This window comes from Ovis aries, chromosome 18 (genome assembly GCF_016772045.2).
Source record: "Ovis aries strain OAR_USU_Benz2616 breed Rambouillet chromosome 18, ARS-UI_Ramb_v3.0, whole genome shotgun sequence".
Taxonomy (NCBI): domain Eukaryota; kingdom Metazoa; phylum Chordata; class Mammalia; order Artiodactyla; family Bovidae; genus Ovis; species Ovis aries.
The window spans coordinates 52776267-52791711 of record NC_056071.1 but is presented as its reverse complement, the minus strand read 5'-3'; the positions used below and the strand labels follow the sequence as shown (position 1 = coordinate 52791711).

The 15445-nt window shown below is 37.2% G+C and overlaps 1 protein-coding gene and 1 long non-coding RNA gene across 9 annotated transcripts in view; one reads left to right on the top strand and one right to left on the bottom strand.

Moving 5' to 3' along the window:
* The window catches only part of LOC105603203 (uncharacterized), a 55412-nt gene extending 51394 nt beyond the window's left edge, over window positions 1-4018 (bottom strand). For 3 of the 5 annotated variants that reach the window (XR_009597258.1, XR_009597257.1, XR_006056870.2), the window contains exon 1: window positions 3734-4018. This is a non-coding gene — a long non-coding RNA (uncharacterized LOC105603203). The remainder of the gene's footprint in view (window positions 1-3733) is intronic. The other 2 variants (XR_006056872.2, XR_006056871.2) reach the window with 1 other exon arrangement.
* An 18-nt stretch (window positions 4019-4036) lies between these two features.
* The window catches only part of MIS18BP1 (MIS18 binding protein 1), a 45367-nt gene continuing 33958 nt past the window's right edge, over window positions 4037-15445 (top strand). Inside the window, exons 1-5 of one of the 4 annotated variants that reach the window (XM_042235333.2) lie at window positions 4037-4117; window positions 9465-10087; window positions 13242-13361; window positions 13532-13998; window positions 14958-15031. In XM_042235333.2, coding sequence (XP_042091267.1) covers window positions 9556-10087; window positions 13242-13361; window positions 13532-13998; window positions 14958-15031 — 1193 coding nt within the window. In that variant the 5' untranslated portion in view covers window positions 4037-4117; window positions 9465-9555. Of the gene's footprint in view, window positions 4396-9464; window positions 10088-11568; window positions 11932-13241; window positions 13362-13531; window positions 13999-14957; window positions 15032-15445 lie in introns of those variants that run through there. The other 3 variants (XM_012098882.5, XM_042235334.2, XM_060401840.1) reach the window with 3 other exon arrangements.

The window sequence follows — 15445 nt, the reverse complement described above, 5'->3', positions numbered from 1 at the left end:
TCAGTATTTTGTAATAACCTTTAAAGGGAAAGAATCTGAATATATATATGTAAAGAATATATATTTAAAGAATACACACACACACACACACACACACATACACACACACAAGAATGAAATTGGATCACTATTGTCAGGACCAGCCCAACAATGAACTGACCTGAGGGAGTGGTGCCACAGAAGAATAAAGAAAAACAAGACTCAGAAATAAGGTGGGGATCAGGGGGCTGATGCCATTCGCAGGCCAAAGCCCAGATCCTAATCCTTGCGTGCTTTTTATTGCTAACATCTACTTTCTTGTATGTGCTCCAGAGATATCTGTTTTTTACAATCTCAGATCAGGGATACAGATATACAATGCACAGTCCTCAATGTCAAACCTTCAGGCCTTTCATGACTCTGTTTAGCCCTTTAGCTAGTGACGACCTTTCTTAGCAACTCCCTCAAGGCTCTGGTTACAGGAACAGTCACTAACGGTTTTCCATCAGTCACATCAGTTCTTCAACATCTTGTTTTCAAGATGTTTTTCCATGATGTACTTTTTACTGCTCCCAGCCCTTCACCTGGGGGTGATGAGAAAGTCACTCTTATTTTTCAGAGCCCTGTTAATTATAGTACAGGCCTGTGCATAGCATATTCCCTACACACTATCTCACACTAAATACAAAAATTAACTCAAATGGTTAAAGACTTGAACATTAGACCTGAAACCATATAACTTCTAGAAGAAAAAGAGCAGTAAGCTCCTTGGCACTGGTCTTGACAATGATTTTTTTGGATTTGACACCAAAAGAAAAGGCAACAAAAGGAAAAATAAACAAGTGGGACTATATAAAACTAAAAAGCTTTTGCACAGCAAAGAAAACCATCAAGAAAATGAGAAAGCAACCTACAGAATGGGAAAAAATACTTATAAATCATATACCTGATAAAGGGTCAATTTCAAAAATATATGAAGAACTTAGCTCAATAGTGAAACAATATGATTTTTAAATTAGCAGAAAAACTGAATAGACATTTTTCTAAAGAAGACAAAGAAATGGCTGATAAATATAGGGAAAAGTACTCAACATCACTAATCCTTAGAGAAATGAAAATTTAGACCACAGTGAGCTATCATGCCACTTATGTTAGGAAGATTGTCATGGAACTTCCCTGGTGGTCCAGTGGTTAAGACTGTGTGTTCCACTGCAGAAGGCACAAGTTCAATCCCTGGCTGGGGAATTAAGATCCCACAGCCGCATAGTGCAGCCAAAAAAAGAAAAGAATGAATGATTGTCATAAAGAAGATAAGAGATAACAAGTGTTGTGGAGAAGGAAATGGCAACCCACTCCAGTATTCTTGCCTGGAGTATTCCATAGATGGAGGAGCCTGGCGGGTTACACTCCACGGGGTCGCAGGAGTTGGATGTGATTCAGCGACTAACACAACATACTAACAAGTGTTGACAAGGATGTGGAGAACCCTTGTGCATTCTTGGTGGGAATGTAAATTGGTACAGCCACTATAGAAAACTACGGAGTTTTCTCAAAAATTTAAAATTAGAACTAGGATATGATCCAGCAATTCTACTGTTGGGTATTTAACCCAATAAAAAGAAAACTAAGATATTTGTACCCCGATGTTCATTGCAGCATTATTTACAACAGCCAAGGCATGAAAAGAATGTAAGCATCCACTGATGGATGAATCAATAAAGAAAACGTGGTGTGTGTGTGTGTGTGTGTGTGTATATATATATATATATATATACTCACAATGGAATATTATTCAGCTGTGAAAGAGAAGGCTATCTTGCCATTTGCAACATGGGTGGAGCTGAAGGGCATTATGCTAAGTGAAATGTCAGACAGAGAAAGACAAACACTGCATAGTCTTACAATTAATAATGAAATTTTAAACACACAGAACAGGTTGGTGGTTCCCAGAAGTATGGGTCAAATTTGGGCAAATGGATGAAGGTAGTCAAAAGGTATAAACTTTCAGTTATAAAATAAAGACGTCCGGTGGGTGGGTGTAATGCAAAACATGATGACTACAGTTAAAAATATTGAATTGTATATTTTAAAGTTGTTAAGAAGGTAGATCTTACAAGTTCTTATTCCAAGAAAAACAAAATTGTTTCTATCTGTCTTAATGGATGTTAACTAGACATAGTATGGTGATCATTTTGCAATACATACAAATTCAAATCATTACACTGTATATTTGAAACTAATACAATTTTGTTGTTGTTCACTGCTCGTTCATATCTGACTCTTTGCAACCCCATGGACTGAAGCATGCCAGGCCTCTCTGTCCCTCACCATCTCCCGAAGTTTGCCCAAGTTCACGCCCATGGCATTGGTAATGCCATCCAGCCATCTCATCCTCTGATGCCCTCTTCTTCTGCCCTCAATCTTTTATATACTAATATAACATTATGTTAATTATATCTCAGTTTAAAAAAAAATTAAGCCTTTGAGCCAAAGTGTGTTCTTCCCATGGCCAACGTATTGGAATTCAGGACCTGCCCATTTTGGCCTACCCGAGATCTCCTGACAGGTTACCCCAAAACTCCCTACTGTGTTAGCCAACACTTGAGAAACCTATATGCAGGTCAGGAAGCAACAGTTAGAACTGGACATGGAACAACAGACTGGTTCCAAATAGGAAAAGGAGTACGTCAAGGCTGTATATTGTCACCCTGCTTATTTGACTTTTATGCAGAGTACATCATGAGAAACGCTGGGCTGGAAGAATCACAAGCTGGCATCAAGATTGCCGGGAGAAATATCAATAACCTCAGACATGCAGATGACACCACCCTTATGGCAGAAAGTGAAGAGGAACTAAAAAGCCTCTTGATGAAAGTGAAAGAGGAGAGTGAAAAAGTTGGCTTAAAGCTCAACATTCAGAAAACGAAGATCATGGCATCTGGTCCCATCACTTCATGGGAAATATATGGGGAAATAGTGGAAAGAGTGTCAGACTTTATTTTTTTGGGCTCCAAAATCACTGCAGATGGTGACTGCAGCCATGAAATTAAAAGACACTTACTCCTTGGAAGGAAAGTTATGACCAACCTAGATAGCATATTGAAAAGCAGAGACATTACTTTGCCAACAAAGGTCTATCTAGTCAAGGCTATGGTTTTTCCAGTGGTCATGTATGGATGTGAAAGTTGGACTGTGAAGAAAGCTGAGCACCAAAGAATTGATGCTTTTGAACTGTGGTGTTGGAGAAGACTCTTGAGAGTCCCTTGGATTGCAAGGAGATCCAACCAGTCCATTCTGAAAGAGATCAGCCCTGGGATTTCTTTTGGAAGGAATGATGCTAAAGCTGAAACTCCAGTATTTTGGCCACCTCATGAGAAGAGTTGACTCATTGGAAAAGACTCTGATGCTAGGAGGTTTGGGGGGCAGGAGAAGGGGACGACAGAGGATGAGATGGCTGGATGGCATCACTGACTCGATGGACGTGAGTCTGAGTGAACTCCAGGAGTTGGTGATGGACAGGGAGGCCTGGCGTGCTGCGATTCACGAGGTCGCAAAGAGTCGGACACGACTGAGCGACTGAACTGAACTGATTGCAAGTATAACTTTGCATTTAGTCCACTATCCCCTCCAGAACAAAACGTTCCTTCTCGGCCGCAAATATCTGACGGCCACAGAAATCTTAAAAGCTCTCTTAAACATACTCAGAAAGCTAACTCCTCACACTTGGAAGCAACAAATAAACAAAAGCTATTACCGTTCTCACACAGAGAAAGAGAGGTGAGAAGGACCAAACTTAAAACGCGCAGTAGCCCGTCTAACGTCTGACGTAGGCCTTCCTGCCGCAGAGCATTTCGGGAAGAGCCGCGAAACGCGAAGCTGGCGCTCCTCTGAAGAAGAAACAAAGTCCAAGGACGACTAGAGGTGCCTGCCCAGTACCTGTCGCAGCTTGGCGTCACCCAGTTTTTGTGGAAACAGCATTGCCCACGCGGAGCGGGAAGGGCCCCCAAGCTTCCGGGTTCCCAGTGAGACGCTCGGTGACGCAATTCCTGAGCGCGCCAATCCCGGGCTGGCTGAGAGGGCGGGCTCTTCAAATTTGAATTCCCTAATAGTTCTCGTGTTAGGGAATCTCACGGAGAAGGTGAGCATCGCCAGGGGTTCGGCCGCTGAGGGGTGGGGCCGACTTGGGCCAGAGGCGCGATCTTAGGGCGCCCGGGTTCCCCACTGCCTAGAAGCCGAGCCCAGACTGCTGCCCGGCCACGCTCTTCACCCAAGGTACTGCCTCCCCGACCCTCTACCCTAGCTTCTGCCTCCGGTCCCTCTGGCGCCGCGAGTCCCAGCGCTTCAGCTTTCTGGGCTCTCGCGGACTTCAGTACGTTTTTGTCTTCGGATGCGGTATCACGACCACTCGTTCATTCGGTGTGTATTTGTTGCGTGTCTGCTGTATTTATCAAGAGAGCAGACCTCTTTCCCTCTGATTTCGTTTCAGTGGTGAGCTCTCTAGGCTTTTGTTCTAAAATCACTTCCAGAAAAAAAAATTAGATTACCAAGTAGGAATATTGTGTGCGTCACTGTCCGATTCTTCACCTTGGAACCCAGGATCCACAGAGCTAAAGAAACAATTTATCCATCTAGCTTGTGTTTTCTTCTGATTAAATTACATGTTGCAAACATTTTCAGATGTAAATAAGATTATTTAGGAAACGGGAGGCCCCTTCATCTCTCTCTACAAAGATAAGTGCTATTAACAATTTTTACAATATCTTAATTACAGATTTTTTTCCCCCTTTGTGTATACTCCTGTTTTTTTTTTTTAAACAGAAATTCAATCGTATGTCCTGTTCTGCTACTTTTTAAATTTAGTATATTCCAGCTACTTTCTATGTCAGTGTATGTGTGTGTCTGTATGTATATCTTTTTATTGAATACATAGAATTCAGTTATATGGATGACAAAAGCAGAATTTTGTCCCATATTGATAGACGTCTAGGTGGTTTCTAGTTAGCCCTGTGCTTTAGTTAACAGTAGAATTTTGGTAGCCATCTAGATTGTTTCTAATTAGTTTAGTACTTCCGTGAACATCCTTGTATAGGGCCTGTTTAAGAACTTGGGCTTTGAAATCAGATAGACTGGGGTCCTGCTCTTGTCAGTGGGACCTTGGACTGGTTATTTAACCACTTTAGGCCTTAGTTTTCTCATCTTCAAAATGGGGACAATAACAGTACTTAACTGATATGAATTGCTGTAAGATTAAGTAGTGTCTAGTGTCTGACATAGATGCAGTAGGTGTTGAATATTATTACCACATATGTATTTGCATTCTTATGTAGATGTAAGAAAAATTTTAAGTGGAATTTATTGATCAATGGCATGCATACCTATATTTTGAAATTAACCTTTACCAATCTGATAAACATAAGAAGTCTCACTGTTTAATTTGCATCTCTTCATTTATTAGTAAAATAGAGTGTCATTTTGACTCATTTATGGGCCATTTGTATTCTATTAAATGCCTTTCATGTCCTTTGGCCATTTTTTATGTTTATCATTTCTTTTAAATAGGTTCATTTGGTTTCTTTGAATGTTTGGCCAAAAAGTTCCTTTGGTTTTTAAATATAAATGAAAGACCTTTTTCATTTTCACCAAGAATTTTTTTGAACAGCATATTCACCGTTTTATTCCACTACCTTCTGCCGTTTTTCAGGCAACTTCATAATTCCATCTTCCCAAAACTTTTTATCTTTTTGAGCAAAGAACTCTTCCACTTGCCATTTATAGTCCTCCAGGAGACTGAAATTTTTTTCATTAAGAGAATTTTGTAAAGACTGAAATAAATGGGAATCTGAAGATGCAGTGTCTGGTGAATCTGGCAGATAAATCAGAACTTCCCAGACAAGCTGTTAACAGTTTTTGCCTGGCCATCAAAGAAACATGGAGGCTTGTGTTACCCTGATGGAAGATTATGTGTTTTCTGTTGACTAATGCCTGACGCTTTTCGTTGAGTGCTGCTTTCAATTGGTCTAATTGGGAGCAGTTCTTCGAGCTCATAATAGGGGTCTCCTTTCCAGTCCCACCACATACACATCACCTTTGGAAGAAGACTAGCCTTTGGTATGGTTACTAGTGGTTCATTTCACTTGCCCCATGACCTCTTCCATTCCACATTATTGTACAGTATTCACTTTCCATCACGCGTCACAATTTATTTTAAAAATGGAAGGTTTTTATTACAGTTCAGCAGAGAATCACATGCAAAAATACAGTCAAGAATGTTTTTTTGCTTAACTTATGTGGAACCCAAACATCAAACGGATTAACATAACCAAGCTGGTGGAAAAGATTTTCAGTGCTTGATTTGGATATTTTGAGTATGTTGCCTATCTCCCACATGGCATAGTGTTGATTGTTCTCAATTAATGTCTCAATTTGATCGCTATCAACTTCAAATGGTTATTGCACCAGGGGGCATTGTCCAGCAAGAAATCTCCAGTGCAAAATTTTGCAAACCACTTTTGACAGGGTTGATGTTTGATCAGTCACAGTAGCTTCTCCATACACTGCACAAATCTTTTTTTTTTTGCATTTTAGTTGTGTTTCCACCTTTCTTGAAATAATAAAGCATAATATGCCAAAAATGTGACCTTTTTCTTCCAGCTTTAATATTAAAATGGCTACACAATAGTTCACTAATCTTTTTTTTTTTTTAATGCATTGTGAATGACAGCTGTCACAATACAATCTGACAGAACTGTTTTGAATGAAGTTAAAGACAAATAAGCTCTACTAGAACCACCTTATGGGAAAAACCAAACAAATTCTTTGGCCAACTCAATATATTGTGTGCTGCACTTTTTCCCAAGTATATCATTTGTCAGTTAACTTATTGTTCCTGTAATTTTTTCCCAACACTGTCTCCCAGTTTTGGTTAGTGTGCCTTGGGAGTTTTGACCCATTCCATTATAATTAATATTACTACCACAATAGTAAATTCCTAGAACTTTTTACGTCTCCGTAGGGAGAAGAGTAAAAGTTAAATTCAGTATTATATCCATGATAACTGTTGTTTAGCTTTCTAGATACTCTAGATACTCATAGCTGCTTTTTCATACTCATAGCTAGTTTTCCCATGCCTGAGTCTTTATTTTGAATAAATAGCAATTTTTCCTAGTATATCAGCATGTCAGTTTTCAGAATAAATTTTAAGTATTAGGTTTTTCAAATAGTTTTAAGCATTTAATGAAGGCACAAGCATAGCACTTTAGAATTCACCTTGTCTTCTCCAGTCCTAGAAGGAACCTAAATAGGAAGGAAATCTAAAAAATAATGGATATATGTATACGTATAACTGATTCACTTTGCAGAAACTAATACAACTTTGTAAGGCAAGTATACGCCAATAAAAACAATTAAATAAATTGCATGATTTTCTTAGTAGCATGATGAAATCTCACACTGTCCTTCTAGGAATGTTAATCACCCCTTTGTCCAGCATATCCCGTGCACTAGTCACTTAGCAGTCCTCTTAGTTCAGTTATCAGATGGACTGTTGAAGTATCATAGTGCTTTTGGTCAGGTAACCCTAATCTTACTTAATAATTGTCCCAAATCACAAGAGTAGTGCTGCTGGCAATTTGGGTATCCCAAAGAAAAGTTGTAAAGTGCTTCCTTTAAGTGAAAGGGTGAAAGCTCTTGACTTAATGAGGAAAAAAATTGTATGCTGAGATTGCTAAGGTCTGGATAAAAATGAGTCTCCTATTTGTGAGGAAGGAAAAAGAAATGCATGCAGATTTTGCTGTTGACCCCCCAAACTGCAAAAGTTACAGCCGCAGTCCATGATAAATGTGAAGTGGGAAAGCCATTGAATTTGTGTTTTGAGTGAGGTGACATTCATATAACTTTTAGTACAGTATATTGTTATAATTGTTTTGTTATTGTTAATTTCTTACTGTGCCTGATTTACAAATTAAACTTTACCATAGGTATGTATGTAAAGGGAAAAACAGTATATATAGGCTCTGGCACTATCCATAATTTCAGGCATTGACTGGTGGTCTTGGAGTGTATCCCCCTGGGAGAAGCGGGCGGAGGGGGGGGGGGGGGTGGGGAGGAGAAACTATTGTGCTATAGATTGGTCTGTTCTTATTTCTGCTAATTTATTAGCAGTTTATACTTATTGTTGAGCATTTCATTAGGTTCTAAAGAAATGAGATTGTGTAAACCTGCACATGCTTTGCCATCTTTCCATGCAGTTGTCCCAGTTTATTCATTTTTGTTTTTGAGAACTTAAACTGAATGGCCAGTGAGTATTGTAACTCCAAGCACAGGATTCCTGTCATTACTGTCTTGCCAAATGCATGAATATATGCGCTAATACATATTTGCTGAATTCAGTGGGGTTTGTGTCATTCCTAAGATACTGGGTATCTTTGTCAGCTCTTGTTATTGAGGAATATTTCATTTTTTTCTCTTATAAAATATCAAGTAAAATGGTAGTTTGTATATGCATTTCTAACTTGTATATTTATTTCTCGCTGAAGTTACTGTAGATAAAGATACTTGATGTCTTTGGTCTGAATGAATTTATATTTTCTGAAATACATTTTTTATGTTTATATGATCAAAAACATTGGAATAGTTATAAATTCAGTGATAAGAGATGCTGTAAATCTAGACTTATAAGTTCTAAGCTCCTTTACGTTAAAATATTGTATTAATTTACCGAGTATAGCAGAATGCAACTGTATGGTTCATCACCTAGAAATTTCTAGGTGTGGGAAATAAAATTTATATGTAAGAAACAAGCTAAAACAAGTCTAAGACCATGTGTGCCCAAGTACATGATTTCCTCTAAAAATTCTAAGCAGCAGTAAATGTTCAGAAAATTATAATGAATATAATTTACTTTTGATTTGAAGTCTTTTTTTTTTTAAACTAAACTCTCACATTAAAAAGTTCTGCAGCATAACAGAAATCAGGATTGGAGATAATTAACTTAAAAAGTGAATGGATTTTTAACCTTCATCAGGAATGTCATGTAGCTGCTGCCTTAAAATTTAAGTCCTTAAAAGGAAAAACCATATTTGTGAAACTTAATCTTTTCATAACTTAATTTATTGCCATATGCAGCTGTCATTTAATGTTTTTTGATGCAAATATTAGATTGGAACCTCCAGGACTTGAGGTTCAAGTAAATTTTAAAAACAGATATTCAAAAATTCTGCTCTTAGAGTGATGAGGTAGAAGACTTGGTGGGAGCTGCTTTTTTGCAGAGAATAAATTTAAAAACCAACTGTTTATTACTGAAAAATAATAAATGAAACTTTAACAAAAATATAAAATCTTAGTCTGCTTTGTAAGGTATAGATTATCCAGTGTTGTTATGAACCAATTAAACCTTTTACTTTGTATAATGTTATTATGGAAAGCAAATAAACTTAACCTTTTCTGTACGGAAGCATGATAAAAATTGATTTCACATTGAACTGCAGGTTCCTCTGGCCCCCTGCTGAAGGTCTGTCCTGAAAATTGTGTTTAAGTGAATTTTCTGTTAAAGGGAATTTGTTGCTTCTGTTTATCAAGATGATTGCAACACCTTTGAAACATCCAGGAATTCACCTGCCTTCAGAGACATCTTCTCAAAGGAGAAACGTGCCCATGCATGCGATCTTTTATGACAGCATTCCTTCAGGCACACTTACTCCTGTAAAAGAGTTGATGAAATATCAGATATCCTCTTTAAAACCGAATAGTCATAAGAAGAGTCAGTTTGTAGAAATGGCAGTTTTTAATAATAAAAATGTATTTCAGTCGACTTTGCTAGCGGAGGCTGCTACCTCTAACAGTTCTCTTGATATCAGTGCTATAAAGCCCAACAAGGATGAATTTGAAAATAAAGCAAGCTTTGAAACACCAGAAAAAATATTTCAAAGAATGAAAGAAAAAGTACTACGCAACAAGCAAGAACAAGCATCAAGAAACAGTTTTTTGGAACCAACACAAAATGAAAGTTTCGCTCCTAATGGAGCTGAGGAAAGAATATTACAGCATACCTACCTCTGTGAAGAAAAGGAAAACAACAAATCATTCCAGCCAGAAAACAATTCACTAAGAGGTTAGTTTTACTATGTGTTGGTTGAAAAGCTATAATGTGTTTAGTGTTTATTGTGTCTGACACTTTTAGGTACTCAGGGAACAGCAGTGAGCAAAACGAACAAAAATCTCTGCCCTCATGAAGCTAGCTTACATTCGGGTGGTGGCAGACAGATCATTAACTAAGTATTTTTTAGAATATAATAGAAATGATTTGGAAAGAGAAAGCAGAGTAAGCATGATGGGGAGATTTGGAGCAGGTTTTAATTTTTCATGGGGTGGTCAGTGTTTCAATGAGAAGGTGGTATTTGAGCCAAAAAAACTGAAGGAAGTGATAGATACAGATAGATATCTTGCATCTGGTACAAGTGCCCTGAAATAGAAGCATGCAGACTAGCTAGGAGATTACCAAGGAGTGAGTGGGCAGCTGGGGAGCAGGGGATAAATAAGGAGAGGGTCAGATAAAGTGTCTTTTAGGAGGGTCCTATAAGGGCCTCATAGGTAAAATAAGGGTTTGGGTTTTTATTGTGAGCAAATTAAGGAGCCACTAGAGGGTTTTGAGCAGAGGAATGTCGCAGTCTGACTTAAATTTTAAAAGTATCACTCTAGCTGTTAATTTGAAATAGTTATTTTAGTATTCCAGGTGAGAGATGGCATTGGCTTGGTCGGGTGGTAGCAGTGGAGATGATAAAGAGTTGCTGGATTCCAGATAGATTTTGGTTTTGGCAAGGGTGGGGGTTGGGGAGGGGGGTTGTTAATTTGTTTTAATATTTTATTTATTTATTTGGCTGCACAGGGTCTTAATTGTGGCACATGTGATCTTTTAGTTTTGGCATGTGGGATCTAGTTCCCTAAGCAGGGATCAAACCCAGGCCCCCTGCGTTGGGAGTTCATGGAATCTTAGCCACTGGACCACCAAGGAAGTCCCTCCAGATATATGTTGAGATGGGAGTGTGGAATATAAGAGAGGTATAAAGGATGACCTGGGTGATTTGTTTGGTTTGGGTTTTTTTTTTTTGCTCAAGCAACTGGAAGAATGGAGCAGTTTAACTGAGGTGGAGCAGACAGAGGTGGAATAGTTTTGAGGACTCAGTAATTATGTTTCTTGTCATATCAATTTTGATATGTCTGTTAAATACTGAAGTGTAGATGTGAATTAGGCTGTTGAAAAAAATTAGCTGGAATTTAGGGAAGTGGCCTACCTGAGAAATACATTTGGAGTCATTAGCACCTAAATGGTATTTAAAGCTATAAGATTAGATGGGATCATCAAGAAGTAAGTATATTATACTTGAAAAAACTGTGTATGTTGAAATGTTTTCAAAGAAAACGTTTAAGGATAAGTTCTGGGGCACCCTGAAATTTAGAAGTTAGAATAAAGAGCAGAAAGTAGTGAAAGCCACTGAGACGATGAGGAAGAAAAACCAAAACGGTAACTTCAGAAGCCAGTAATTGATAAAAGATACTTTACATGCATTATCTCATTTGCTCCTTTCAGCAAACACTATGGATTTATGCTCATTTAATTGTCTAGGAAATGGAGCTTTTAAATAAATTGACGTCTGCTCTGTGTCAATGGCATTCCACTCCAGTACTCTTGCCTGGAAAATCCCATGGACGGAGGAGCCTGGTAGCCTGCAGTCCATGGGATCGCGAAGAGTTGGACATGACTGAGCGACTTCACTTTCACGTTTCACTTTCATGCATTGGAGAAGGAAATGGCAACCCACTCCAGCGTTCTTGCCTGGAGAATCCCAGGGACAGGGGAGCCGGATGGGCTGCCGTCTATGGGGTCGCACAGAGTCAGACGACTGAAGTGACTTAGCAGCAGCAGCAGCCGTAGCAGCAGCACCATGGGTCTCACAGGTAGTAAGTAAGTGATAAGCTGAGAATTAAATACACATATCTATTAGAAAGCTCATGCTCTTAACTGCTACATAATAGATTGTGGGTATATTGTTGTATTTCAAAGACAGTGATGTATTTTGACACAAAAGTGGTTTTCTAAGGGAGTTTAGGATGGAGGTAGGTGAATATACAAATAATCTCATACAGTCTAAGAGAAAAGGGGGAAGCAAGAGAAATAAGGTACATTATGGCATGTTTTATATGTAAACTGGGATTAGAGAAAGGAAGAAACAACTGACTGCTTTAAGAATCTGCTGACTTCCTAGAAAATACACATATATACAAACACAGATTTTGTATGTAATTTCAGAGATCTTTTGGAGAGTCCCTACATGGATCCCTGAATTGAAATAAATGGCCTGTGTTCTGTACCATGTTGTATATGATTGAATTATCTACTCATCTGTACTACATTGCTCTGCCATTTCTAGTAGAATGATTTAAAGAAATAGAAACTTACCTTATATGACATATCATTATAATAAAATCTTTATATTGAGGTTTGTAAGGCCAAAGCAACATACATATTAAAGTATAATCACTACCAGTTTTTTCAAGTATAATATTTGAAATTAAACATATAAAATAATTCAGTTTTTCCTTCTCTGGTACAAATTTTAAGTTTATTACCTTCCCCTTTTTATGTGAAAGAAACTCATTTCTATATTCAAGATACAGAACTTTAACCATCTAGGATGTAAAGCAGAATAAAATATAAACAATGCAATTAGTTCCTGTTTGTCTAGTGATTAAGCCTACCAAATTTGTGTCTTTGAAGACCTGCTAAAGGGATGTCAAAGCAGTATAAATTATGACTTAGTCTGCTACTGAATCTCAACATTTTGATTTTTAAATCTGTTACAACTGTTCGTCCACATTTTAGAAATTTCCAGAACCAGAAGCAAAATCAGAATTTTCAAGACAGGATGGCGCTTGATATATGACCTTGACATATACATATCTGATTTGTGGCAGCACTAGAATTTTATTCTAGATCTCTAGGTGTCTAAGTCCAGTAGTATACTTGTGTCTAGAGCTGGCAGGTAATGCGGAGAAATTTTTAAAAAATTCTTTCTCAGCATAATACAGGTATAGAGAATGCATTGAAGATATGAGATAATAATAAAGGGCAAAAACTCAATGTAACTGTCATGTATTTAAGTATACTCTGTGGGTCTGATCATTACCAAATTTAAATCTTTATTCCAAGAGTTTTAAAGGCATTTTTTTCTCTTATTGACTAATACAACTTCTTTCTTTAAAAAAAGAAAACTCAACCTCAGTCCAAGAAGTTCCTCTGGAATCATCAAATAATATTTTTGTGCCAGTCAAGCAAAAGATTACATATCAGCAGGAAAAGAAGGTGCCTCTGCACAATTTAACTTATGGTAAAGTGCTTTTTGTTTTGTTTTTAGTTTGTTATTTGAATGTATGGTTAAATGTTCTAGATAATTATTTTCCCTGTATAGGCAATTCAAAGTTTTAAATTTTTCTCTTGTTCTCTTTTCATTTCGTATTAACCATCTGTAAATTTTGTTTGGTTTTGTATTTTTTGCAGAGCTTCCAGTTCTGAATCAAGAACGTAAAAATGTTGCAGCTGCAAACAGGGTACTAACTAGAGCTCAGCTGGCTAGACAAATTCTTCACTCAAAGGAGAATATAGTTGCAACCAATAAATCCCAAAAGGAAACATTTATTTTAGAAGACATTGATTCTACCCGTGAAAAGTCCCCAAATACCACTGTTGAGACTCTTTGTGGTAATAATGTTGAGAATGGTGGTCAATTACTGGTTTCTAGTGATAGTAAGATTACAACAGAAGGCACTTCAAAACAGGAAATTAAGGAAGGAAATGAGAGAACAGTGCACAGAGAGACTGCTTTTCCAGGTTCCTTGAATGATACTTGTAAAATCGTGCTTGCAACTCCGCAATGTCATATAACAATACCTCAGAGATCAAAAATAAATGCCTGGAACCTTTCTCCAAGTATAAGCCAAACTATTACAAATGGAGTTAAAATTAAGGTAGGAAAACTTTTAAGGCAGATAAATACTTGTTTTCACCCTCATTCTTAAAGTGCATAAGCTCTTTTGCTCTCATTAACAGGTTCATTTTGGGTTTTTGTTAATATTTAGTGTAGAGGCAGTGTGGCCTAGTGAAATGAGCAGTGGATTAAAAGTTAAGAAGACCCAGGCGTGAAGTCTTATTTTGCTCTATCACTAGTTGCATAGTCTTCAACTCCCTTTGGGGATGAATACTGAGGTATTCTTGTTCTTAAATTTTTTTTCCTGATTCTTGGTGTTCTATTAACAGAGCAATTAAAAGGGAAAGGAATTAGAGCATCTAAAGATTTGAGAAGTTTTACTGTTGTAACACTGGAGTAGGAAATGGCAACCCACTCCAGTATTCTTGCCTGGAGAATCCCATGGATAGAGGAGCTGTTCAGATGTTTGCTTTGGAATAGAATACTAAATATAGATTACTAGCAATCACCTTTATAGTTTATAGGAAATAGAATGCAACTCCAAATCAACTTTTCAAAAAATAAATGTTCTAATTATATAGGGCGAAGAGTGATGGTGAAATGCATACTACTTAACTTGTTTTCTCTAAGTTATTGTGTCTTTTGTGGCTTTGGTATTTTAATGGATACCTCAAGATTTTAAGTGGCTTTTTCCCTTAGTGGTTAAGATATTTGACATAAGAGTATTTAAAGTATAATTGATTCTGGATTGTATTAATAGAACAAACTGCAGTACAACTTCAGTTCAGTCTCTCTCCATCTTTTGTTTCAATTATGCATAAGAGTTTTTACCTTATTGCTATATAGAATAGGATGTGATTCTTAGGTAGATGAACACTAAGGACTCATTTGGATTACTTGTGTAAGTTCTTTCTTTTAATTTAATGTAAACTGATTTTGTAATGCATATGGTGCAAGTAATGTAAGAAGTAATATGTATTTCACTTTATGCTTTATCAGGTAGTCCAGCTACAGGAATGGATGATTAAAGTCATCAATAATAACACTGCTATATGTGTAGAAGGAAAACTGACGTAAGTATAACTTTTCAGTATTCTTTTAGTAAAATTTATAATAAGAGATTTGTGTGTAAGAACTTACAAGGAGATGCATGATAAATCGCATCTTGCTGTAAAACAAAGACTTTCTAACGAGGTTAGAAACTGATAGAAAAGTAATATGAGTATGGCCATTTTGATTGTAACTAGCTTTCTTGCTTTTCCAAGAAATTTGTTAACTCGTATTGTTTTTAAAATAGGGACAGCTCAGATTTGTATGAATGTGCTTTATTTTTTTCAGAGGTTCTAGTAAGTGGGCTGGGATTATCTGCTTGATGATAATGACTGCTTGTAGTTAACGTTTACTACATGCATTTCAGTCCAGAGTCTCACATCTAACTTGGGAAAACCAAAACCAGATATGTATTTACTGATTCAGAAAAGAAATCA